At 41.1% G+C, this 24,137-nt stretch overlaps 1 protein-coding gene across 3 annotated transcripts; it reads left to right on the top strand.

The window, feature by feature from the left end:
• The first annotated feature begins 888 nt into the window (after nt 1-888).
• ERICH2 (glutamate rich 2) lies at nt 889-23,913 on the top strand. 3 transcript variants are annotated; one of them, XM_081849355.1, is made up of 14 exons: nt 889-1,037; nt 1,154-1,202; nt 5,967-6,000; nt 8,567-8,603; nt 11,195-11,228; nt 11,477-11,525; nt 13,084-13,120; nt 13,913-13,996; nt 15,273-15,355; nt 17,654-17,746; nt 20,465-20,655; nt 22,066-22,123; nt 23,317-23,388; nt 23,769-23,913. In XM_081849355.1, the coding sequence occupies exons 1-14, from the start codon at nt 1,030-1,032 to the stop codon at nt 23,891-23,893; spliced, it is 954 nt and encodes a 317-aa protein (XP_081705481.1). In that variant the 5' UTR covers nt 889-1,029; the 3' UTR covers nt 23,894-23,913. The 3 variants fall into 3 exon arrangements, with proteins under 3 accessions (XP_081705481.1, XP_081705482.1, XP_081705483.1); XM_081849356.1 differs by lacking the exon at nt 1,154-1,202; XM_081849357.1 differs by lacking the exons at nt 5,967-6,000; nt 8,567-8,603; nt 11,195-11,228 and having other exon boundaries at nt 890-1,037.
• The last annotated feature ends 224 nt before the right edge of the window (nt 23,914-24,137 follow it).

The raw sequence follows: 24,137 nt of genomic DNA, 5'->3' as shown, positions 1-24,137 counted from the left end.
TACATATGAATCCTGTTTCTTCCACACTGCCTGAATTCAAATCCACCCAACGGACAAGGGACCCATAATCTCCACTGCCATTTAAAAACAACTGCAACAAACCCATTTCAATTCCTGCCTTGATTATTTGTTTATCTAATTGATTTATACACTGCCGTTCATCTGAAGAGCCCAGGGTGGTTTACAGTACAAAAAACCATAACATAACAACAAACAGAACAATACTCAAGTCCCAGGCACTCAGGCGGGCGAGCACCGTGTGCAGCAAAACGTCTCGGGCAGTTTATTATGCTGTAGTATACAGTATTGTGTGTTTCGCGTGATGTCAGGCTGCCCTGCAAAATTTTAAAAAGACAAACTTAAAATGCAGACCATCCCTTTTTTTTTTGCATGCTTAGAAGGTAGAATGTTCAATGCAACAAACTTAAAAGTTGCATGTTTAAAAAATGTTTAGGTTTTTAGTTTGGGGTTTTTTTAAAAATTTTGTGTTCTTTGTGAATTTGCTTATTGTGCTGTTTTTAATGGTGGTTAGTAGGATACATGCGGCGAGGCAAACATAGTGCCAACAAGCGGTAACTTTCCAGTTGTATGTGTCATACAGCTTTTGAAGGGACCGTGTACTTTGCTCAAAATGAAATAAAAAACCAGTAAAATTCAAATATATCTATCCAGTATGCACGAGCATTACACGTGTACGCCCACCCAGCTCGCCGAAAGCCGGGGACATGTGAGCAACGAGAGTGGGGGGGGTTTTCTCTCCGTCGTCTTAGTTCAACGCTGCTTGTCTCTGTTGGCTCCTTTTGCCGCTGCTTGTCAGGTGGGAACCATTTCGCCCCGCCCCTCCGTTCCCGCCCGGCCCCCTTTTCCAGGCGGCCCGGAGGCTTGACAAAGCGGCGCTTGCTGCGCGTTGCTATGGTGACGTCGCGGCCTGCCTGCCTGCGGCCTGTGGACGCTCCGTCGGCGCTGGCAGTGGAGCGTCCTTTGCGTTGCCCCAGTCAGTTGAATGAGCCCAGGTAGCTCGGCCGCGCCATGAACAGGTAGCCTAGCACCAGCACTGCTTTTTTGTTTTGCGTCGAGGGGGTTTCGAGGATGTGGCGCAGCGCGGCTCTAGAGTCTAACCCTCTCCTTCTTCTTCCCTCCGCCCCCTATCTAGGTTTAATATTGTCTTGGGCCAGGGGATACCCAGGCCGACAGCCCCCAAGGTAGGAGACCCCACCCCACCCCACCCCACCCCACGTATTTAAAGGTGCCCTTCCTTTGTAACCTGTAGCTCTTAATAAAAGCTGCAATAATAGTAGTAGTAGTAGTAATAATAATAATAATAATAATAATAATAATAATAATAATAATAGAGAACGACGACAATGCAGTTCAGTGGGAAAGCTGGCTGCTGCACCACCACCGCCAAGGAAAATGCTGTGCTTTTAATTATTGTAGCAACAACAACAACCACAAATTCTTGACAACAACCACAATTCAGTTCAGCAGGGGAAATGGCTGCTGCTGCACCACCACCTCCAAGGAAAATGCCGTGTTTATAATTATTGTAACAAAAACAACAAATTATTGACGACAATAACAACAAATTATTGACAACAACAACAGTGCAATTCAGCGAGGGAAATGGCTGCTGCTGCACCACCACCGCCAAGGAAAATGCCGTGTTTTTTAATTATTGTAGCAACAAGCAGAATAAATTCAGTAAGTGTCGCCCTCCTCTCTGTTGGCAGCACCGCCATGCTGAGGAGTTCTTCCCACCGTCTGTTCACGTCCCCCCTGTTAGAAGCACAGCAGCCCTGCGAGCGATGAACAAAAGAAATATTGAGATGTCTAGTGCAGCCTTTTTCAACGTTGGGCCCCCTGATATTGTTGGACTACAAATCCCATCATCCGTAGCCAGACAGGACAGCAGGCAGGGGTGGTGGGAGCGGCGGTCCAACAACGCCTGGGGACCCAAGGTTGAGAAAGGCTGGTCTAGTGGATCTGGTGTGTAAAACCTCCCTGTCCAGGGAAGCTTTTAGTGTGTAATGTTGTATTGTGTTTTTACTATTTTTTTGTTGGGAGCTGCCCAGAGTGGCTGCAGCAACCCAGTCAAATGGGTGGCATATACATATATTGTTGTTGTTGTTGTTATTCCAGAATAGCCCCCCCCCCCCCCGGGTGTGGGCAGCTGCAGCTCTAGCTCCAGTGAAGGCTTGGTACCACTAACACATCTTATATTTTTTTTAGTTTTCTACACAATTGCTAATAAAATCAGTTTATTTGACAGTTGAGGGTGGTAATGGGAAATAATCTCTTCGCAATCTCATTCATTTTAATATTTGAGATTGAAAAACAGACTTAATTAGTTGTGTATGCTGAGGGGGGCTGCGTGGAAATTCTGTTAGTGGTTATGGATTTGGAATCCAGGACTTGGGAATAATGGCCAAACCTTCTGCAGTCAAAAGGAAGTGATATGTTTGTGGTGATATTAAGCATATACACATTTATTGATTTACTAGACTTGCATACTATTCCATAGCAGAATACCCTTAGTGGTGCCTGTTTCGCATTCTCCCCCACCCTATTCAAATGTTGGCTGTGGGGCCGCATGAGTCATTAATCAAAGGTTGGTTATGATCTACAAAGCAGTTAAGTTGGCTTGTTCCCATTTGAAATCAAGCCAGGCTTGCTGAATTCAGTTTGCCAACTTAAATGGATTTCAGATTATGTATATGATGATTAGCAGAGGCTCTAGTGTCCTGTAAAAATAACAGCTGTTGCACACGTGATGGGCACCGTATTATATACTACACAAATTTAAATCTGAACACACTGTACTGAGAGAGGAAGACTTACAGCCAAGAGTTCTGATCTTATGGCTTACCTGTTGATGTGACAATAGAGCTGGGGAAGGTCAGTGTGGTGTAGTGGTTAAGAGCGATAGACTCGTAATCTGGTGAACTGAGTTCGTGTCTCCGCTCCTCCACATGCAGCTGCTGGGTGACCTTGGGCTAGTCACACTTCCCTGAAGTCTCTCAGCCCCACTCACCTCACAGAGTGTTTGTTGTGGGGGAGGAAGAGAAAGGAGAATGTTAGCCGCTTTGAGACTCCTTCGGGTAGTGATAAAGTGGGATATCAAATCCAAACTATTAATGAGGTTACTTCTATTTTGAATGCAAAGTGGAGTCTGATTTCCTGAAGAACATCCTGACCCATGCAGAGCAATGTGACACTAAATGGATCCTAGAATTATCTTTCCCTGAATATATGCTAATTCCCCAGAGAGGTAGCATTCACAAAAGCTGTTTCGGCTGTTACTACAAAAATTATGCCTCTGCAGTTACATGCTATACCTTAATTGAGGTGCTTAGATGAGTGCTGCATAGTATACATTCACATAGCATACATAGAGCGCTGCATAGTATACATTCGCAAAGCAGATATATCAGTGGAGCCATACATCAAAAGTAAATGTTTTTCTCTTCCATTGTTTTAGATGTAAACATTTTACCTTATAACACATAAATTTTACCCTTTAAAAGTTGTGCAGAATTATTTCCCTATGTTTTAAATAGAATATTAAGCATTATTGCTGTTTGAGGCTTCCAATATATCTGTTATATATCAGATACACACACACACACACAAAAGTTGGGATATAGGTGATCAATAATATTTTCTTTGCTTAAGCCAGGGGTCAGCAACCTTTTTCATCCGTGGGCTGGTCCACCGTCTCTCAGACCATGTGGTGGGCCGGACTATATATTTTGGGGGGAAATGAATGAATTCTTATGTCCCACAAATAACCCAGAGATACATTTTAAATAAAAGCACACATTCTACTCATGTAAAAACACCAGGCAGGCCCTACAAATAACCCAGAGATGCATTTTAAATAAAAGCACACTTTCTACTCACATAAAAACATGCTGATTCCCAGACCGCCAGCGGGCCAGATTGAGAAGGCGATTGGGCCGTATCCGGCCCACGGGCCTTAGGTTGCCTACCCCTGGCATAAGCAAACACTTTCACACTAGAAATGGCACAAATTGCATTATTGAAGAAGTGCAACATACATTACAGCCTAGTTACTGCTATGTTCACCCACATTTTATGCTAGCTATGTTAATTATATGGAAATTAAATATGGAAATTAACAACTGTCTGTCACTTGTGTTTCCATGGCAGCCTACAATGCTGAGCAAGTAGGCCATGTCTGGTTATGATTCTTTCTCTCTCTTAAAAATGATAAAGCTGTTGAAATTTAGGAATTTGAAGGTAAGGACAAGAAACTTGTGCACAATCCTGGAGCATGCAAGGCAGCCAGTGTTGGAATTTCAGGAAAGACTTTCCATGGTCTGATGAACAAAATGATTTTGAAAGCAGAGCAATTGGTAGAAGCAGAGGGCCAAAGTGAGATAATGAAAGACCAAAGAGGAGAAAAACGGTAGTAGTCAAGGCAAAAAAATATATTGCCCACTTGATGTGACTCAGTGTTCTGTCAAAGAGGCAGATAGAAAGGACTATGTTTTTGTAATGCTGTAAAGAGAGAATTGACCTGGTATTGTGATGGCCTAAATTGTGTGTCAAGGAAGGAAGGAAGTCAAAGATAAAACCAAGGATTTTAACTGAAATCATTTGACATTAGGATGACATGTATTCCATATTTTTTTCTGTTCAACCAGTAATTATCTGTATAGAGTAAGTGTACTGTCAGCACTTCAGCATCAGTTACATTTTTTCACAATTCTGTTGATTGTAACCTTATCTTAAAAATTGGTATATATTCTATACTGAAATTATTTGGTTCCAACTATCTGTTGAAACTCTTTTAGTATGCTGAGTAAGGCAGCATTAAGGGAGTGAATCTAGCAGACTTTAGCAGTTGCAATCACACACAGAGTGATGCTTGTAGGTAAGAAACATAAAAAAAAGGACTTTATGGTATGAAATACGTACCGTACTTGGATAGAAGAGTTCCTAATTCTAGTTTAACTAGTCTGTAGTAGAACAAGGCAGCTGTGGTGGCTCCTTTGTTCCCTTGGAGGATGGTTCCAGCATGATGTCTCATTTTGAGGTCTAAGAGAGAAGTGAAAGTAACAGGAAGTTGCAAAACAGAGCACAACCAGAGAATATCAGTCTAAATGTAACGTCAGAAGAGATGGAGGGAGCTCAGGAAATCTGGAGGTCCCTAACCCTTTCTGTCTTAAACCATGCCAAACCCTTCTTCTGCATGCTGAGTTGCACCCAAATTTCCAACACTCCCTAATTCACATTTAGAAATAAAAAATATAATATTGTTTCAGATGCAAGGTGTTGTTAACAACCATGTGGCTGGGGGTGGGGAGAAGATTAGGAGTCAGGTCTTTTTGATACCTGAAGAACTCACAATTTGCAGAGAAAGGCATTCATCACTACACTAGTGGCCAAAATTGTGGGGGGGAAATGGGGAAAGTGTATTTCTGAGGTTTGATGGCTCATAACAACCCCCCCCCTTTTTAGTAATACCATAAAATGATATATCAGTAGAAAGATAATTTAATGAAAAATGTAATGCAACGACGTTTGTTCAGTTATCTGTATTCTATCAAACGTTATAGCCAAATAACCAGGAAAATGAAGCACAGCTTGCTTAGGTTGATAATGCAGTAGTTTCCCTTCATTTGAATGTAGCCAAAGAGCATGGGTGTTTAGAGAGCCATCAGGTGTTCTGAGCCATCAAACCTCAGAAATACACTTTTTTTCAAAAGGTTTCCACAATTTTGGCCACTAGTGTACTTTGATGTGTCTTTTTATATATTTCTCCCTTTTGTAAATGCTCCCTACTTAGTTTCAGTAAAAAGTCAACTAAGAAACAGTGTTTGGAAACTTTCTGGGGCTTCTTTTGCAGGCCATACTTCATTGTATATAATATATTCATCTTATTTGCTCCTAGTAAGCTTCTTAAAAATGCCATTTGGAATCTTTTCTCTACATCTTTTTAGGTTTCTGGAATGATGGAAGTGATTGCTCCTGAAGGTATTTGCATTAAACAATGCATTTGAAAGTACTTTCTTATAGCTCCTTATATTCTAAAAAACAAACAAACCCTACCTTCTTCCTTTTAAGCCTTTTTCCTTTTTAAAAAAACGTCATAAGAATTCTTAATAGGGTTTTTTGTTGTTGGTTTTTTTGTTGTTGTTGTTGTTCTTAATGGTTTTATCGATATTTCAGAGCTAAGAGAGCAACCTCATACTTGTCCACTTGGAAGTAAGTTCCATTAAGGCTGTGTACACATTACCAACTTAAAAAGCAGCTGTGTCATTACTTTTCTCAATTCAGATCAAAGCTGGGTTGGAGGGGGGATGCATCAAAATGCAGTATTTCATAAAAAATGACAAGATAGAAATGTGGATAACACCATGTGCACACCACTTTCCAAACCAGTGATGGGAGTGCTGGGCATGCAGAGCAAATGGGACTGAGGACACAGCTTTGAGTTAAATGGTGCTTACTTACAGAAGTGTGTATAGAACTATAGCAGGCTGCAACTGGATAGCCACTGCCTTGGGAAAAAAACCTTGTTTAACTCACTGGGCCTTACTTTTGAGTACACATGTAGAGGATTGCATTCTAATAGAAGTTATTGGCATGAATGTGCCCATTTTCACCTGTGAATTGTGAAATTGCTATTCCTGTTCTGTGGAGAGTTGTGCTACTCAATGAAAACATGTGCACAGCAAATGTTTCATCGTCCTTCTCTTAAATAAGAGCCACACATCCTGTGTTGTGTTTTAAATCACAGGAATTCCCCTGCATCCAAGTCACTTCCATATATTGAAATGTAATGTAGCCAGGGTTTATATACATAGTTTCCCAAATTAGTTTTTAGCCACGGGGTACTGTTAGCCTCATGACACAAATTGTAACAAATAAAAGATTTATGCTTCTGTGGTAGGCATGGATATATTAGTCAAGCTGTACCAAGGATGGCAAAGTTTAGAAGAGAAGTGGAGGTAAAAAAATGTGGCTTAATTGTGCATATCCCCCATCCCTAATCAGGAGGCAAACACTTGGAAGAACATAAAACACAGAAGCAGGGCTGTCAGGAACCATACTGTGCCTTTGGAGCTTCACAGTTAATTCCACTTCCTACCCTTGGACATTGATTCTGGGTCAGAGGAACAGGGACACCAGTCATAGACCTCAGAGAGCACAGAGGTGACTGCAGAAGGTGCAGTGGATAGAAGGATTTCTGCCACTTCCCAAAGGAGGAAGAGAGGTGTGGTGGTGTTTGGTGACTTTCTGCTGAGGGGGACAGAGATAGTGATGTGCAGACCTGATAGAATGTCCCAGGAGGTGTGCTTTCTTCTAGGTCAGGGACGTCAAGCCAAAGTTGTTGGGCTTTTTTAGGGGGGGGCGCGCCATAAATTGCTAAACAAGTAGTAATTACGGCAGCAGTAACTCCTTCTTACATTCTTATAATCGTGCGCAAATGAAGGACAGAGCAAGAGGGGGATTCTCCTTTTCCCCGCGGAGGAATATGAGCCCGCGATCGACTGCTATCAACCAGGGATCAACCTGTCGATCGCGGTCGACCGGTTGGACATCCCTATTCTAGGTGCAAAGATTCAACATGTGACAGAGAGGCTGCCAACTCTCATCAAGCCCACTGACCATTACCCCGTTCTTTTGATCCATGTGGATACAAAATGATACTGACAGACACAGTCTTCAATGTGTTGCAAGGGACTATGAGACTCTGGGTGGGAAGCTGAAAGGATCCTGTGGCACAAGTGGTTATTTCATCATGCCTTCCTGTTGAAGGTCATGGCCCAGGAAGAGAAAGAAAAATACTGGAAGTAAATAACTGACTGCACAGATAGTGTCATTGGGAAAGATTTGGCTTCCTGGACCATGGTCTCCACTTCCATGAAGAAGGACTTCTGGCAAGAGATGGCTTGCACCTGACAGCAGTTGGCAAAAATGTGTTAGGAATCTCACAAACTTTATCAGGAGAGCTTTAAACTGAATCCCGAGGGGGAAGGAGACAATATTTCAGACGACAGGGGGACACCAATACTGGGGATAATAACTTTATTGGTGTACAGGAACCTGCTTATGGGCAGGAAAAAAACCAAGAAGGAAGCAGCTTGAGGGAATGACTTGTTCCCATTTTCTCTATACTAGTGCATAGGGCATGGGGAATAAACAAGATGAACTTGAGCTCTGGCATTACTGAAAACTGGTGGGATGAGATACAGGACTGCAATGTAGTAATTGAGGGATATAACTTATTCAAAAGGAATAGACCAAACAGGAAGGAAAGAGAAGTAGCATTGAATGTGAAGGATGTGTGTACCTGTAAAGAGATCCATGACATCGAGCATGAGAGTATGGGGAGAGCATTTTGATAAAAACTTGTAAGGGAGGGAAACAATATGTCTCCTAAGAATTTTTTTTTAATTAAATGCATCTCAAAAGTTTATCAATTTAATGTTTATCAAAAGTTTATCAATTTAATTCATGCTGAATTTATACATTGAAAACATGCAGATTTGGTTTATGGAGATCATGCAAAATACACTCAAACTTTTTGTTTTAGATGGATTTGTCCTAGAAACACGTTTGCCTTTGCCAAGGTAAGGAAAGGAAGATGGGTTCTTGCCATTGTTCAGTTTATCCCTCTGAGAATTTGTGATCACACCCCAACCTTCCCAGTTTCAGCAAGGTGGTGGCCTTACATGCATATCCTAGGACAGGCTTCCTCAAACTTGGCCCTCCAGATGTTTTTGGCCTGCAACTCCCATGATCCCTAGCTAGCAGAACCAGTGATCAGGGATGATGGGAATTGTAGTCTCAAAACATCTGGAGCGCCTAGTTTGAGGAAGCCTGTCCTAGGATATTTTGGTCTCTTCTTTCCCTGCATTCTTTTATAAGACACTAGCAGCTCTGTCCTCTTGACCATCTCTACAAGTTGAAAATAAGGCCATGTACACACTGCCAGCTTAAATGAAGTTGGGGGTTTTGGTGTTTGTGTATGCTGTATATTTCAGTTCAGTTCAAATTTACACATCATTGTGAGCATCACTACTCTTTGATTTGTTTCCACATCACCCCCTGTGCATCCACACCAGTGGGCAGAGATGGGGGAGGGATGTCTTAGCAGAGTTCACACAGCGGGGAAAAAACTGTTGCCTTGTGTGGGTAATAAATTCAGACTGAAAGCAGGCTTCCTTTCTAATCTCCAACAGTTTTTAATGAGTAGCACAACAACATAAATCAGCCCGGCGAATTGGCTGGCATCCTTCCGCTTCTCCGTCAAAAGCGAAAGAGAACACACACAGAGAGAAACATTCCCGTATGTGAATATAGCCACGCCTCAGAATGTGAGACGTCACTCAGAACTGTTTAACCCTGTAAGTTCTGATTCTCCTCACAGTCTTCACCTGACTGACTTCTCCACCCCTCCACCCACCCTCAACTCCTAGTCATGAAGCTTTCCTCCCTTCAACCCTGTTCCCCTACAAATCATCCTCATGCAGCCTACTTCCAAATTAAGTGTAGAAGCTTAAGAAATCAGCCTGATGGTGGAGCCTTGTACACAACTACTCAAAAGTACTCCTCATTTAGTTCATTGAGGCTTACTCTCAAGCAGGGTAGGAGTACATCTTAAGGTAGCAAACCTAACATCTCCTACCCAAGAGTAAGCCCAACTGAATTCAACAAGTCTGAGCAGGCATGGTTAGGATCGTGCTATTAATCTAAAGTGCCAGAAAACTCATTGCGGTCTTTACTACAGGGTAGTGCGAAAATACTGTTGAAGTGGGTATCTATTTTTAATGAGTAGGTATGTTTTACACACAGGGAGGGATAAAATAAAACCCTTAAATTAAAATAAAGTTCAGGTAAAGAGGATTTGTCAGAAGAAAGAGACTTCTCTAACTCCCCCTACCCATACTGACATCAGACCTGTAGAACCAGCCCCAACTCACAGCCTCACATGTGCACACCTGGGTTTCACTACACTTTCAGTATTGCTATCATTCTCAAATTGGAATGAAGCTAGCTTGCAATGAATCGCATGAAAGCGCAGTATTTTTACAAGAAACTACAGGATAGCTCTAGATTGTTGCTAATTCCATGTGTGCATGGATTGAAAACCTAGTGGGGCAGTGCAATGAGGATGGTCGTGTGCACAGCCTAAATCCAGCTGATCGAATGGAACGTACGTATATGGAAGTATTCTTATGACTACAGCTGAAAGACTGGAGTGCATGTTAAATGAAAATACTGCAGCACATGTAGAAACTATTTTTAAAGAAAAGCTGTGAAGGTCAGTTGCCTGTTCTGAACAGGGTCCTGAAGAACCACATACGTAGCTTATGGGTGAGCCAGGATCCATATTTGTCACTAGAGACCAACACAGCCTCAGTAGCTCAGAGCAGCTTTAGCTGGTGTGCCAATCATAACTGTCCTTGGACAGGGATAGCTTGTCCACAGAGGTCCATACAATGATAACCTCAGGGTTGGATTGTTGCATCATGCTCTGTGTAGACCCATAAAGCTGGTCCACAAACTACAGGCTGGTGCAGAATGCTGTGACGAAGCTGCTATTCAGAGCAACCTACCTGCAGCATGTAACATCGCTGTTTAGGGATTTGCGCTGGCTGTCAGTTAGCTACTGGCCAAGTTTAAGGTTTTACTATTGGTGTACAAAGCCCTTAACAACCTTGGGCATGTTTACCCAAGAGACTGCCTTTTCTCATTTTCATCCTGCCTGAATACTTAGGGCATCAAGTAAGGCCATTTTATGTGTGATACATGCCCCAGGAGTTCATTTAGGCAGAGGTGGAAATAGTGGGAACCACATGAGGAAGAGATCACATCCTCTTGGGATTCACTATATATGTAGGAAGAGGAAAGCTGAGTGTAGTGGATACGTATTTTGGACTTTAAGAAATATGATTTCAAAAAGCTTAATGAATGCTGGTTGTGATCTCATGGTCAGAAATACTCAAAAAAAGAGCAGAAAACAAATAAGGTAGCATGGTGTTCTGTAGTGTAACAAAGCTTACTGGACTAGTCTACAATGCTTTGGTTGTGATGAATTCTTATACTCTATTATGTAAAATATGAGAAATAGGCTAGGATTCAAGCTGATTTTTAAGCATTATATCATCTTGAATAATCTGCTCCTTATATATGCAACTCGTTTTATTGTCTTATATAGGCATAGTGGCTTAGGAAGGACTGATGTAATGAAGGTAAAAGTTTTTATTTCAAATTTGATATATGCTTATCTTTAAAATGAATTGATATATTGGTATTTAATGGTTTCTTAATGTTTTGGTTTTAATCAGCTGATTGTACTGATCAAGAGTCATATCTGTGTTTCAGTGTTTTATTGCAACTTACGGGAATTATCAATGGTCAGAGAAATCACGGTGAAGAATTTTAGGCAAAATTACATGGCAGGTCTTGGGGTTGGTTCTTACTTTTTTCTTAATTACAGGAACAGAAGAACAGACAAAATGGAAGGTTGCATGTGTTTGGTCCAAAAGGTAAATCTACTGAGGTTTTCAAAACTGCACTGATTTTTAACCACTGCTTTCAAACCGCACTGCTGGGAGGGGGGGTGTTCTTAGAATTCTGGATGTAGGTACAAAGGTGCTAGTAGTTTAGAAAATCATAATTAAAACCAGGGACAAAGCTAGTCTTTATTTATATGTCAAAACAAATTGCCAGTTAAAGAATAGAAAGCATTCTTCTGTAAGCATTAGTAAATTATTTGGTTGATTTATCTAATTTCATTAATTAGAAAATCCCCAATGCAGCTTACATAAAATAATGCCTTGGAGAACTTTGTGGCTATTTCTGCTCTTTCTGGTGCATGGCTTTGCTCTAGAATAGAATTCTTACTTTCTTCTCTCTGCCCTCCTGCTCCAGCTTACAGCACTTTTTAAGGTCTGTGGGCATCAGAGACACAGAAGCCAGCACAGAAACTGGGTCACAGATGAACAATGGTGGTTCGAACATCAGTTGCTTCCTGACCTGTGTGCCACTTCTGTTGCCTGATCTGTGTACACAGCTAGATATTACTGTATTTTTCGCCCCATAGGACGCACTTTTTCCCTTCCAAAAATGAAGGGGAAATGTGTGTGCGTCCTATGGGGCAAATGCAGGCTTTCGCTGAAGCCTGGAGAGCTGAGCAGCGCACCCCGGGCTTCGGACAGATGTCCTCAAGCCTTGGGAGCCCAGCGGGAGTTCCCGCCAGGCTCCCAAAGCTTGCGGATAGCAGCCTGTTCTGGGGGCTGGGGTCGGGGAAAGCTCAGGCTTCCCCCACCCAGCCCCGCGCCTGGGGGGGGGGAAATAATTTTTTTTCTTTATTCCCCCCCCAAAAAAAAAACCTAGGTGCGCCCTATGGGCCGGTGCGCCCTATAGGGCGAAAAATACGGTATGTTAGTCGTGTGAACACTGTTATCACATACATTTTGTAAGTAAATAACCATGTGGGGCTGCGATAGAATCAGGAAGGTGGGGAGAAAGAGCTATGTTCCTCCCCCCACCAAAAAAACCCCTTTCCCCTAAAATGCCTCCCTCCTTACATAGTCACCCATGCTGCTTAGCATCCCAATTCTGTTCAGGGGGCCTGCTGCTGCTGCTGCTTTTTTAAAACATATTTTAAATGCCTGCACACTAATTATATTCATTCAATTAAGATCACATCTAATTTGGCCCTTATTCCTTTCCCCCAAATAAATATTAAGACTAACCTATTCATTCCAACTGTTGTATCTTGATCAGCCCCAGCAGTGACTGGAAGCCCTTAGCCAATAGTCTTTTAATCAGAATTGGGCTAATGAGCAAAAATTGAGGGTTTTCCATGTGATTTTTTTTTGAGGAAAATTTGCCTTGCAGTGGGGGGAACAGGCTAGAACAAAACCACTTGCTCAAAGAGATGTTGTAAATTGTTAATTGATGTTAAGAAAAAAATGAGAAACTATATTACATTTATTGCTTAGTTAAAATTTAAAATTATTCTATATATTTTTTGGGGGGGAGGGGATAATCTGAATGTGCATCAGTTGAACCAAATATTTCAATTTATTTTGTTTTTAGAAGAAGTAGTCCTTGAACCCGTTCAAACAATTCCACGGTAAGATCTTTATTGTGCAGCTTGTATATGAACTGCCTTCTTAACCAGTCAGATAGTGCAATTATTTGTCATAGATTACACAATCCTTTGCATGTTTACTCACTTATGTCAGTGGGGCTTACTTCAAAGTAAGTATACATGGGATTGCAACCTCTCTTATATTTAAAGAACTAGAAACACATATATTTCTACTTTAACCTTTTGATTGTCAACATGGATGTATATATCAGCAGATAAGTACTACTGTATCATTACTCTCACATAAGTTGGGCTTTCTTTCCAAATAAGTATACTTCTCATTGCGACCCAAATATACGTTGGGCTTTCTTTCCAAATAAGTATACTTCTGATTGCGACCCAAATTTCAAATATTAAGAGGGTATTCCAGATGATGCAGTCCAATACTGATTATTGTTGGTTAGCTGAATCAAATTCTTTCAGTTTGAGTTTCACTGTTAAATAAGCTGAGGTTCTGTAATAACATATCCTTGCTCTATAGTGCTGCATGTTTTAAAATAAGTTTTTAGAAGAAGTTGTATTGATTGCTCCCCAGCTTGAATCATTTATTTTATGCACATACTCTTATTTGACTTGCTCCTAATTCAAAATCAGCCCTTGATCTTGGCTTCTCAAAATGTACTTGAATACAAGAAAAGAATAAATAAATAAAAGGCTGCAGCAGTTGGTTAGAATCTGCATTTTAGTGGAATTATTATTCTGCAGTTGATGTCAAAACTTTTTTATGATGGTTCTTTTCCTTCCTTTCTTTATTATTTTTTTAAACCAAGCCAGCATGGGATGTGGAAATGAATCTATAAGCAGACCTTACACTCCATCAAAGCAGATCTTGTTACGTGCAGCTAAATCCGTAGAAAAGTAAGTCTCACTTCATTTGCGTTCTTAATTAATTTCATTATGAGAAGAAATTGCTGACAAGCTTTTTCAAACAAGCAACCACTGTCCTATTGTAGATCCCAACAAGTTCTTGAGGCATGTGTGGAAGAAAGTGTGGCTTGGTCTGTGTTATTTTGCTCATCATGGGGTGCCGCCTAAACACACACACACATGGTGAATTATTCCTGCCCCAGCTGTGACATTTAGAAGCACAGAGCTCAGTTGCCATGCTGAGGGCCTTTGCACCTTGATCGTCTGTAGCTATTGGTGACGTACATTGATGGTGTGTTCTGCATGGGATGGGCTTCCAAATGTTATAGGCAGGAATCTCTTTATCACAATATTTTTGGAGGTCTCTCCATGGCAAATGTGACACGTGCAGCAGGCTGCAGTCAGCCACTGGGAAATACGAAATTCGTTCTTGTCACTCAAGATTAATTGGCAGCAGATGAGCAAAAGATAAAGTTGGAAGAGAATATTGGGAAGGCAGGCTAAGTTGAAAAGTCATAACAAAGAGGTTATGCCGTTTATCCAGGAGCTCCATATGGCTGGGTGGCGCTGTAAAGGTTTGCTTGCCATCAAACTGTCTCAGTTGTTTTTTCTGAATCGTTTAGGATTGTTTCAGCGTAGAAGAGAATGAGGCGGTCTCTAGCATTTGTGGAACTCCATGTAACTTGAGCTTGTTCTCTGCACAGGGAATCATTTGCATGCTTGCACTGGCATAAGAATCAGGCAGCTCAGTACCAAATTAGATATGATGTTAAATTCATTTTTGTATCTAAAGCGCACACTTTTGAAAATGCAAATTACTGCTGCGGGAGTTGATAGTTATAAGAGACCAGTGCAGGCAAGGAGAAGGAGCTTAACCCTTGCCTCACCACTGTAGTCCCTATTTATTTCAAAAAGCATCCTTCTGGAGCTGCTATTTGCATTAAGAGGAAATGCAAATAGCTTCAAAAGGATGGTTTTTCAGTCTCAAGATTGCAACAGGAGGGAAGTCCCTCCCCTACTTCCTGTGATTCCAGTAATTATCAGCCCGCCTAATAGCTATTATCTGCATTTTAAAAACATGGATATTAAATGCAAATGATGCCTTTAACATCAAGTCTAATTTTGGTTTCAGATAACTATTTTTACTGGATACCACTCCAGCTGTATTGAACCTGGCATATACCTGAAAGCATATTATCGCTGTAGTCTCAAAAATGTATGATTTCTTTTTTTTTGTCTCCCCTTGGATAACACTCACAATATTTAGGGGGAATACTTTAAAAAGAATTGCAAGAAATAAAAATCCAAAGATGAGTGTAAGATTGCCTGACCGCATAGAAGAAGAGACAGGTGAGATTTATGTTGCATATGTTTATATATACATATATGTATATAGAACCTATGCAGTTCTGTGTTACTAGACTGCAAACTAGGAGAGTAGAGTTCAAATTATCCCTCAGCCATGTGCAGACCAGATCCAAGCACTGTTTGAGAATACTGATTTTCTAGATCCATTTCAGTTGGGGGTTAGGCCCAGTTTTGCCATCGAAACTGCTTTGGTCATGATGACTTCTGTCAGAAGAGAGACAAAGGATATGTGTCCTTGTAAATTCTCCTCGACCTCTCAGTGGCTTTCAATGTCATCAGCCATAGTATTCGTCAGTAATGCAACAATAATGCATCAGTGGTAGAGTTAGACTGGGCTGTCCATAAATCACTCTGCCTTATTAGTTGTTCTGTGATGCCTCCCTAATGTCATCACATTACTACCATCTGGAAGGGCAGTCTTGCACTGTAAAGTGGGATGAGAAACAGCAACCCAGGAAAAATTGTGTTAGGTAAAGTTGCAGGGTTTCAGTGGGAAGTTACAGGAGGTGCACAGGTTAGAAACAAAAGCAGCACACCACCCGGTAGCCTTTGCAGGTGCAAACATTATTAAAAGATAAATAGTGTATAATTGCCCTAAAACCACCATAAGCACAAATCATAATAAGTGCACCATAGAAAAGATATCTAGAAGGGCCCCAAGTCAAACCATTGGCTCATCTAGGGCAGTGATTTGTAGCTGCTTCTCATGGTTTGTCAAGAGTCTTTCCCACCTTTCCAGTATTCGCTTAGTATCAAGCCTGGAATTTTCAGAATGCAAAGCATGTGCTTTATCACTGAGCTCTGACCCCTTCACACTTGAAAGTACCTTTGCTGAACATGATTCATCTTGATAAAGTGGAATCTACATGAGCAACAAGCATTCTGTATCCTCGCCAACTGTCTTTTCTTTGTCATCATTTATTTTGTAGTTCCATTTATTTTGTGTTCTCTCTACCTGCATTGATAGGCCATATCCCAGTGGCAGTGATGCTCCCAAGAAGCATTTTTAAGCGTGTCGGTGTCCTAATAATCTCTTCAGAAAGTGACAGAGCACTATTCTGTGTACCCTGGCCTTTACTAAAGCTCTGTGCACATCAGAGCAGGAGTAGGATGCGGGTGGCGCTGTGGTCTAAATCACTGAGCCTCTTGGGCTTGCCGTTCGGAAGGTTGGCGAATCCCCACAACGGGGTGAGATCCCGTTGCTCTGTCCCAGCTCCTGCCAACCTAACGGTTCGAAAGCGCGCCAGTGCAAGTAGATACCGCTGTGGCGGGAAGGTAAATGGTGTTTCCATGTGCTCTGGCTTCTGTCACGGTGTCCTATTGTGCCAGAACCGTTTTAGTCCTGCTGGCAAAATGACCTGGAATCTGTCTGTGGACAAATGTCATCTCTCTCGGCCTGAAAAGTGAGATGAACACCGCAACCCCATAGTCGCCTTTGACTGGACTTAACTATCCAGGGGTCCTTTACCTTTCCTTTCCTTTCCTTTCCTTTCCTTTCCTTTCCTTTCGCTTACTTCATAAGTTAGTTTTCATACCTGCTAAGTATTCAATGATTAATTTGCTTTGAGACACCCATATTACAATATCTAGTATGAATTATTCTATATTTTTATAGATTAAATTTTTTACAGACTATAATAGGCTAATTGCCTATAGATTGTAGCATGCAGTTCAACAAGTGCTTCTATAATAATAATAATAATAATAATTTATTTACTTACTTACTTACTTATTTATTATTTATACCCCACCCATCTGGCTGGGTTTCCCCAGCCACTCTGGGCAGCTTCCAACAAAATATTAAAATACAGTAGTCTTGTCAAACATTAAAAGCTTCCCTAAACAGGGCTGCCTTCAGATGTCTTCTAAAAGTCTGGTAGTTGTTTTTCTCTTTGACATCTGGTGGGAGGGCGTTCCACAGGGCGGGTGCCACTACCGAGAAGGCCCTCTTCCTGGTTCCCTGTAACTTTGCTTCTCGCAGCAAGGGAACCGCCAGAAAGTCCTTGGCGCTAGACCTCAATGAAGGAAGATGAGGACTGTATGGACATTGTAGTTTCTGAGTTGAATTCAATATGAGCTGACATCGTGCACTTTTTTCTTGGCAGGGAAAAATACATTTCTGTTACTATATGCTAGCTTCATTAGACTATCAAACATGTTGTTGAAATATGAAATAGTATGGATTTCTCTACCCTAAAGACATAAATTTGAGGGGGGAAATATTGTTGCTGTTGAATTGCGGTGCATTTTATCTCTTACTTCTGCTTTCTCTTCTCCCAGAAATTCATAATGATCAACAATTAGAAACTGATTTACAGAGGCTGAATCATGAAACTAAGATAACTGAGGTGAAGACAGAATTGGAAGTCAATGGTTGGTTCAAACAAAATATATTTCATTTATTAATCTCTTTCAGCTTCCTTGGCTATAAATTATGTCTAGATTTAGTTAAGCATAATATCAAAAGGGTATTTTCTTGATTGATAGATGCCATTAATTTGTGTGTTTCATCTTAATTCAAACCTCATGGATATAGTGTAAGCTTCAGTGAAAGTTACTACTACTAAGGAATACTTTTAACCTTGTCTTTATGGGTGCTGATCTCCTTACTAAAGTATGCTTTAGCCCAAAATCTAATCTTGTTATATTGTTGTTTGTTTGTTTTTCATAAAATTTATACACTGCTGGACCATAAAAAAACATCAAGCGGCTTACGAAAGGTGAAACAGCAAAATCAAGAAAAATCCACAACCGTACTTTAAAACATACAAAAGTTAAAATACTAAAGTAGATAAAATTTACTTCCTAAGCATCTGGGTAGGCTTGTCTACACAAGAATGTTTTTATTAATGACGCGCACTTCACCCCAAAGTCCCATGGTGGGTTACAGCGTTAAAAACCCAATATTAAAAGCAGTTTAACCAACTTACAATCACAAAAATAAGGTGGGTCCTAAAAATATACACCTCAGGTGTCAAAAGTCAGGATAAAGAGATGGATCTCCAGCATTTGCCAGAAGCTGTTCAGTGAAGGTGTCAGATGCATCTCTGTGGAGAGGGAGTTCCACAACTCAGGGGCCACCACAGAGAATGCCCTCTCCCGGGCTGTCACCCTCCCCACAAGCCTCTGGGGGCTGAGGAACTCCCAAGAAGGCACCCTCTGCTGATCTCAGTGGTCAGTATGGTCTGTAGGAAAGATTTTTTTCCCCAGATATTATGGAATGGGGGGAGAGATTCTGGTCTGCCCATAGCAACATTGCTATTTTTGGAGCTGTTCTTGTAGCATCACAGCTAGATAAATCAATATAGAGGCATTGCTCACCTCAACTTTCATAGTTCTGGTTATTGTTGTTATTAATTACAGACATAAACAAAGGGAAGCTTAATACCTGTTACAAAGAGCTTTATCTTAAAAGAAACAGTGAGCCAGTGTGGTGTAGTGGTTAAGAGCGGTGGACTCGTAATCTGGTGAACTGGGTTCACTTCCCCGCTCCTCCACATGGAGCTGCTGGGTGACCTTGGGCTAGTCACACTTCTCTGAAGTCTCTCAGCCCCACTCACCTCACAGAGTGTTTGTTGTTGGGGAGGAAGGGAAAGGAGAATGTTAGCCACTTTGAGACTCCTTCGGGTAGTGATAAAGCGGGATATCAAATCCTAACTCTTCTTCTTTTGAGTATGTGAGAAAGGAAGCAGACTGCCTTCTCTAAGATGGTGTCTGCCACTTCTGGGGATACATGAATTGGGCCACCATCTTTCAGTTTCACTGTACCTTTAATTCTTCTATTATTATCATTATCAATAGCTGACAGGTAAACTGTTGCAAGTAGTGTGTTTTTCCTTCCTTTAATGAAATTCTGACTTTTAAGGTGCAGTTGCTCAACGCACATAGCCCTTTTTGCTGTCTTCGATTACATCTTTGTGAGCTAGCTCTCATGTCATAAATTGTATGTGATGTCGTGGCTCATCAACCCTACTAAATAAAAGTCCAGGCTCATGTGGATTTTAAAATTTAGGAGTGTCATGTGAGGACTGACTAGGCTGGCAGAGGTGTAGCAAAGCAATGGAACCAAAGATACTTGGTATGTGAATTTCATGATCAAGACTGGAGGAAGAGATAGCAGTACAGGTTTGGCAGAGCTGTCTAGAAAGGAGGAAAGTTGTTTTGTTTGTTTGTTTTTTATATATACCACCCTATACCCAGAGGGCTCAGGGCAGTTGTATAGAGATTATGTGGATTATGTCACTGCTAGGCATCTAAAAAGGATTAATGGGGTACACATCCTGAATTGAATTTAAATGGTGTTATGTATAAAAGTTATTTTGTCTGTTCTGAATCTACTGCCATTTAATGTTGATAAGATGACAAAATACAGGTGGGGGGAGATGGAGGAGGAAAAAAATCTCTTTATATACTCTTTCCACACAATGATATATTTATAAACCTCTATCATATTCTCCTCAGCTGTTGGTTTCTAAGCCAAATAACCCCAAACACACTAGTTTTTCCTCGTAGTGGTTTCAACTCCTTAATTATTGTGGTTGTCCTACTGAAAGCAGGTGTGGAACGGTAGGTAGACTGCTGCAACTGAGGTGAAGAAGCATGGATTCAAATTCAAGCATGAAGTGTAGGGCTCTTGTGGAGATAAAGTAGCACAACCCTTAGGGTTGGTGCCTCTTTGGAGAAAGGACAAAATAAAAATATGATAAAAAAAATCAGTGGGATCTAAAAATGCATGGATTTGACCAGATCGTACCCTGGGGGTTTCATTGTCTGTTCACGCTCTCTTTATTCTACTAATCATATCTATGTTGAAATATTATTTAACACAGGATGCAGAAAAATAGCAGTCATTTAGAAAGTAGCCTTATGGCTCCTTAAAGACTAACATCTCATAAAGGGGATGCTAAACCATGAATACTTACGCTAGAATGAATTAGTTAGTCACTAAGGTGTCTCAAGACCCTCTGGTTTTTTCCCCTGCTGCATGCCTAGCCCCTGAAAATTTTGGAAAAGGTAATCTAATTGGTCACAGTTTTGCTTACAGAAATGTTTATTAATGCCTCTTCATCTACAATACAATTTTTTGTGTAGATGAAAAGATGAAAAATTCTGCAGTTGTTGAAAAGCTACCCAACGGCGAGGTCAGCACTGCGAAGCAAAGGGAAGGTATAGCTAAAGAAAATGCCGACAAGAAGCCGCCAGAGAGTTCAGAGGACGAAAATAATGAACAAAGTGACTGTGAAGTTGAAAAGAGAATTGCACCACTACAGTTAATGGGAGAGGTACAAATATCCACCACCACCATTAAGCAAACAGATGTTCTGGCAAAACTAGTCTTTCCTACAGGAGGAGTAATGTTTTGAATACTTCTCCGTGTGATAAACATTGACCAAAATATTATTTAAAATCTAAATACCGGTAATTGTAAAAGAAGTTAGATGCATACAAGACTGATACTTAATAGAGCATAATAAGCATGACTACAGTTAATACATCTAAAATGGGGGTTTTTTGGTTAAATAAAAGGGGAAAAGAAACCTTAAGAAGACATCTTAAGGCAGCCCTGTTCAGGGAAGTTTTTAACGTGTGATATTTTAGTGTACTTTTGGTTTCTATGGAAGCCGCCCAGAGTGGCTGGGGAGGCCCAGTCAGATGGGCGGGGTATAAATAATAAATTATTATTATTATTATTATTATTATTATTATTATTATTACAGTCGTACCTTGGAAGTCGAATGCCTTGCGAATCGAATGTTTTGGCTCCTGAACACCACAAACCCGGAAGTGCGTCTTCCGGTTTGCGGATGTTCTTTGGAACCCGAACGTCTGATGCGGGTTCCAAAGCTTCCGATTGGCTGCAGGAGCTTCCTTGGTTTCCGAATGTTTTGGAAGTCGAACATCTGAAGGCAGCCCTGTTCAGGGAAGTTTTTAGTATGTGACATTTTAGTGTATTTTCATCTCTGTTGGAAGCCTCCCAGAGTGGCTGGGGAAACCCAGCCAGATGGGCGGGGTACAAATAATAAATTATTATTAATTATTATTATTACTTCTGGAGCGGATTCCGTTCGACTTCTGAGGTATGACTGTACTTACCACTCTAGATAAGTAGCCTCTGGAAGAAAACAGCCTAGAACATAAGAGACTCTTCCTTCCCAGTGCTACATTGATGCTTGTAGATCAGGGGTCAGCAACCTTTTTCAACCGTTGGCCAGTCCACCGTCCCTCAGACCTTGAGGGAGGGTGGACTATTTGGGGGGGGGATGAATGAATTCCTATGCCCCACAAATAACCCAGAGATGCATTTTAAATAAAAGGACACATGCTACTCATGTAAAAACACGCTGATTCCCGGACCGTCCGCCGGCCGGATTTAGAAGGCGATTGGGCTGCATCCGGCCCCCGGGCCTTAGGTTGCCTACCCCGATATAGATCATCTGCAATATGCACAGTCTTTGTGATGCTTTAGGTCACTGCAGATGAGTTGGTAATGACATACGATGTGTGGAGGAATGGATCTACGTGACAAAGTGTTGTGCATCATGTGTCCTCTGTGTGAAAAAGTTGTCATGCTGAAGCTGTTCAAACTGGACTTTGCATGGCAGGATCAACACCCTTGAGTTGACTCGAGTGCAAGTTGAGTCATATTGGCTCTTATTTGTATTAATCTGCATACTTTTCCATTTTCTTTATAGTTTCTGAAGGCAATAATGGAGCAGAAATACAGCCTTGCAAAAAAGCTTTGTCAGATGAGTAAGTTCTGCAATGGGGTTTTTTTTCTGACCTGCATTGTTTCTCCAAATCTGTTTCCTAAGTTGTGACATTTCATTTAGTACAGTGATGGGGAACCTTCTCCAACTGGAAGCCCATTTTGACAGTCAGTCAAGAACTCCATAGTGTTGTTCATAAGCCCTGGCAGATGCCTCGCTTGGCAAGGAACAACCAGGAGCACACTTTAAGGCATAATTTGTTCACTTGCGGCCTCATGATGTTGGATGAGGAGCAGGTGAGTGTGGTATGGAGAGATGGCCTCGCGGGCCAAATTGGGACCCATGCCAGGCCTCATTAAGCCCACCAGCCGACAGTACATTATTCTCTTGATATATTTTGGACTGGTGTTTATGTAGGAGCAAGTTCTGAAATTGCCACACTACTCAAGGACTTGCAGTCTCCTGGATTCTTTCTGGAATGGTTTGCAATAGAGAGATCAAGAACCTGTGGCTATGATACTCTCTCTATAGATATGATTGTCTTTCTGCACCCACAGGAATTCTTTTTTGGGGGGAGGAGTCTCAAAGTAAACACTCCAAATAAATAAACACGCATAACAAGAATGTTTGGACCGAGCGTATAAGAAGTTTAAATACTGAATAAGCATGATGAATCAAAAGTGAAAGGCACAGAGGAGAATTTGTTCCTTCTGTTTTCCTGTTTCAACCACTTCCTGTATAAATGAACAGAATGGTAACTTGCCAAACTAGATAATAGCATGAGGTACATTATTCTCATTTTTATATATAAAAAAGTTAATAGCAGCACAGGGGCTCTGATGAAGATTATGACCATGCCACATGGGGAAGTGGTTTTTAAACCCCCCTCCTCTTCACCACAGACTTGATGAAAATTGCCATCCGCAAACTGTTTGCCCTCTCCTGTGGCACAGGAGAGGAAAGAGTTAACTCCCACTTTGCATGTCATATTCATGATTCTGGAAAAGAGAGAAATGCTTTTGTATATTTCATGTTGTCATCTGGTTTGACTTGATGAAACATACTGGCAAGTAATTTCTAGGGTGCTTCCAGATCAGAGTTTGTTGTTGAATCGGACGTACTTTTATGAGAAATATATTTGCACTTCTATGAAGTAGGACGAGCTATTATTATAGAGTCCTATTTTCTATTTCATCCTATAGATATCAATAATGTCTTCTCCTTATCAAATTCCAGTTCTGATATATGAACCAGAAAACCCTGAGGCCCTGCAGTTTCTTCCACTTATTGAGAAAAAACTAGTATTGGGTAAGTGCTAAAACTGTAAATACTGGATACTATTATACAATTGAGAACTATATTATGTTTGTTGAGCGTTTTTACAGATTAGTGTAGATCCAGCCAAGGAATCTGTCCCTGTGCTCCTTTTGGCACTATTGAAAGAAGTCATTCCAAGAGGTCTCTGTCCATTTCTTCTTCCCTTAAGATATAAACACTTCCTGGATTCAAGGAAAGCAGCCTAGCAAGTAACATGGGAAGCATGCAAAAGGGCTGATGCCTGTCCCCAAAAGAGAAGGGAGGAAGGAAGATGGGAGCCCATGATGCAAGCCAGGAAATGCACAGATTATTCCCCGAAAAAGGAGTTGCAAGAGTGACTTACCTTTGTATCTTTTATATTTCCATGTTAGAAAGCGAACGTGCTGCTAAAGAAGATGAAGAAACCGGTGAAGAGAGCAGTGAAGAGGATAGCAATACAGATAAAAGCGACACTGAAAGTGAAGCCAGTTCTGGAGATTCTGATAAAGATGCTTAGAAATTTGAAGATACCACAAACGAGTGTGTTCTTAATCATCTTTTCTTTGAAATGCACATATTAAAATGAGCTGAATTAATTAGAAGAATCCTACCCCCAAAATACTTTTTTTTCTTCATGCTTAACCTTGCTATCAGTGCTCCCCTGTTTCCATCAAGCTGTTATTGCTACTGGCCATAGGCAACTCCTGAAAGTTTTGTCACTGATGAGCAATTTGTGAGGTGAAAAGCTCCAGGGACTAACA

The sequence above is a fragment of the Podarcis erhardii genome (genome assembly GCF_964252035.2).
Source record: "Podarcis erhardii genome assembly, chromosome: 1".
Taxonomy (NCBI): domain Eukaryota; kingdom Metazoa; phylum Chordata; class Lepidosauria; order Squamata; family Lacertidae; genus Podarcis; species Podarcis erhardii.
This window is presented reverse-complemented; position numbering and strand designations above follow the sequence as displayed.

Coding starts and splice junctions, on each gene's coding strand:
- ERICH2 (XM_081849355.1), top strand. Junction 6,001..8,566: donor GGAAGTGATTGCTCCTGAAG/GTATTTGCATTA, acceptor TTTTTGTTTTAG/ATGGATTTGTCCTAGAAACA. Junction 15,356..17,653: donor CCGCATAGAAGAAGAGACAG/GTGAGATTTATG, acceptor CTCTTCTCCCAG/AAATTCATAATGATCAACAA.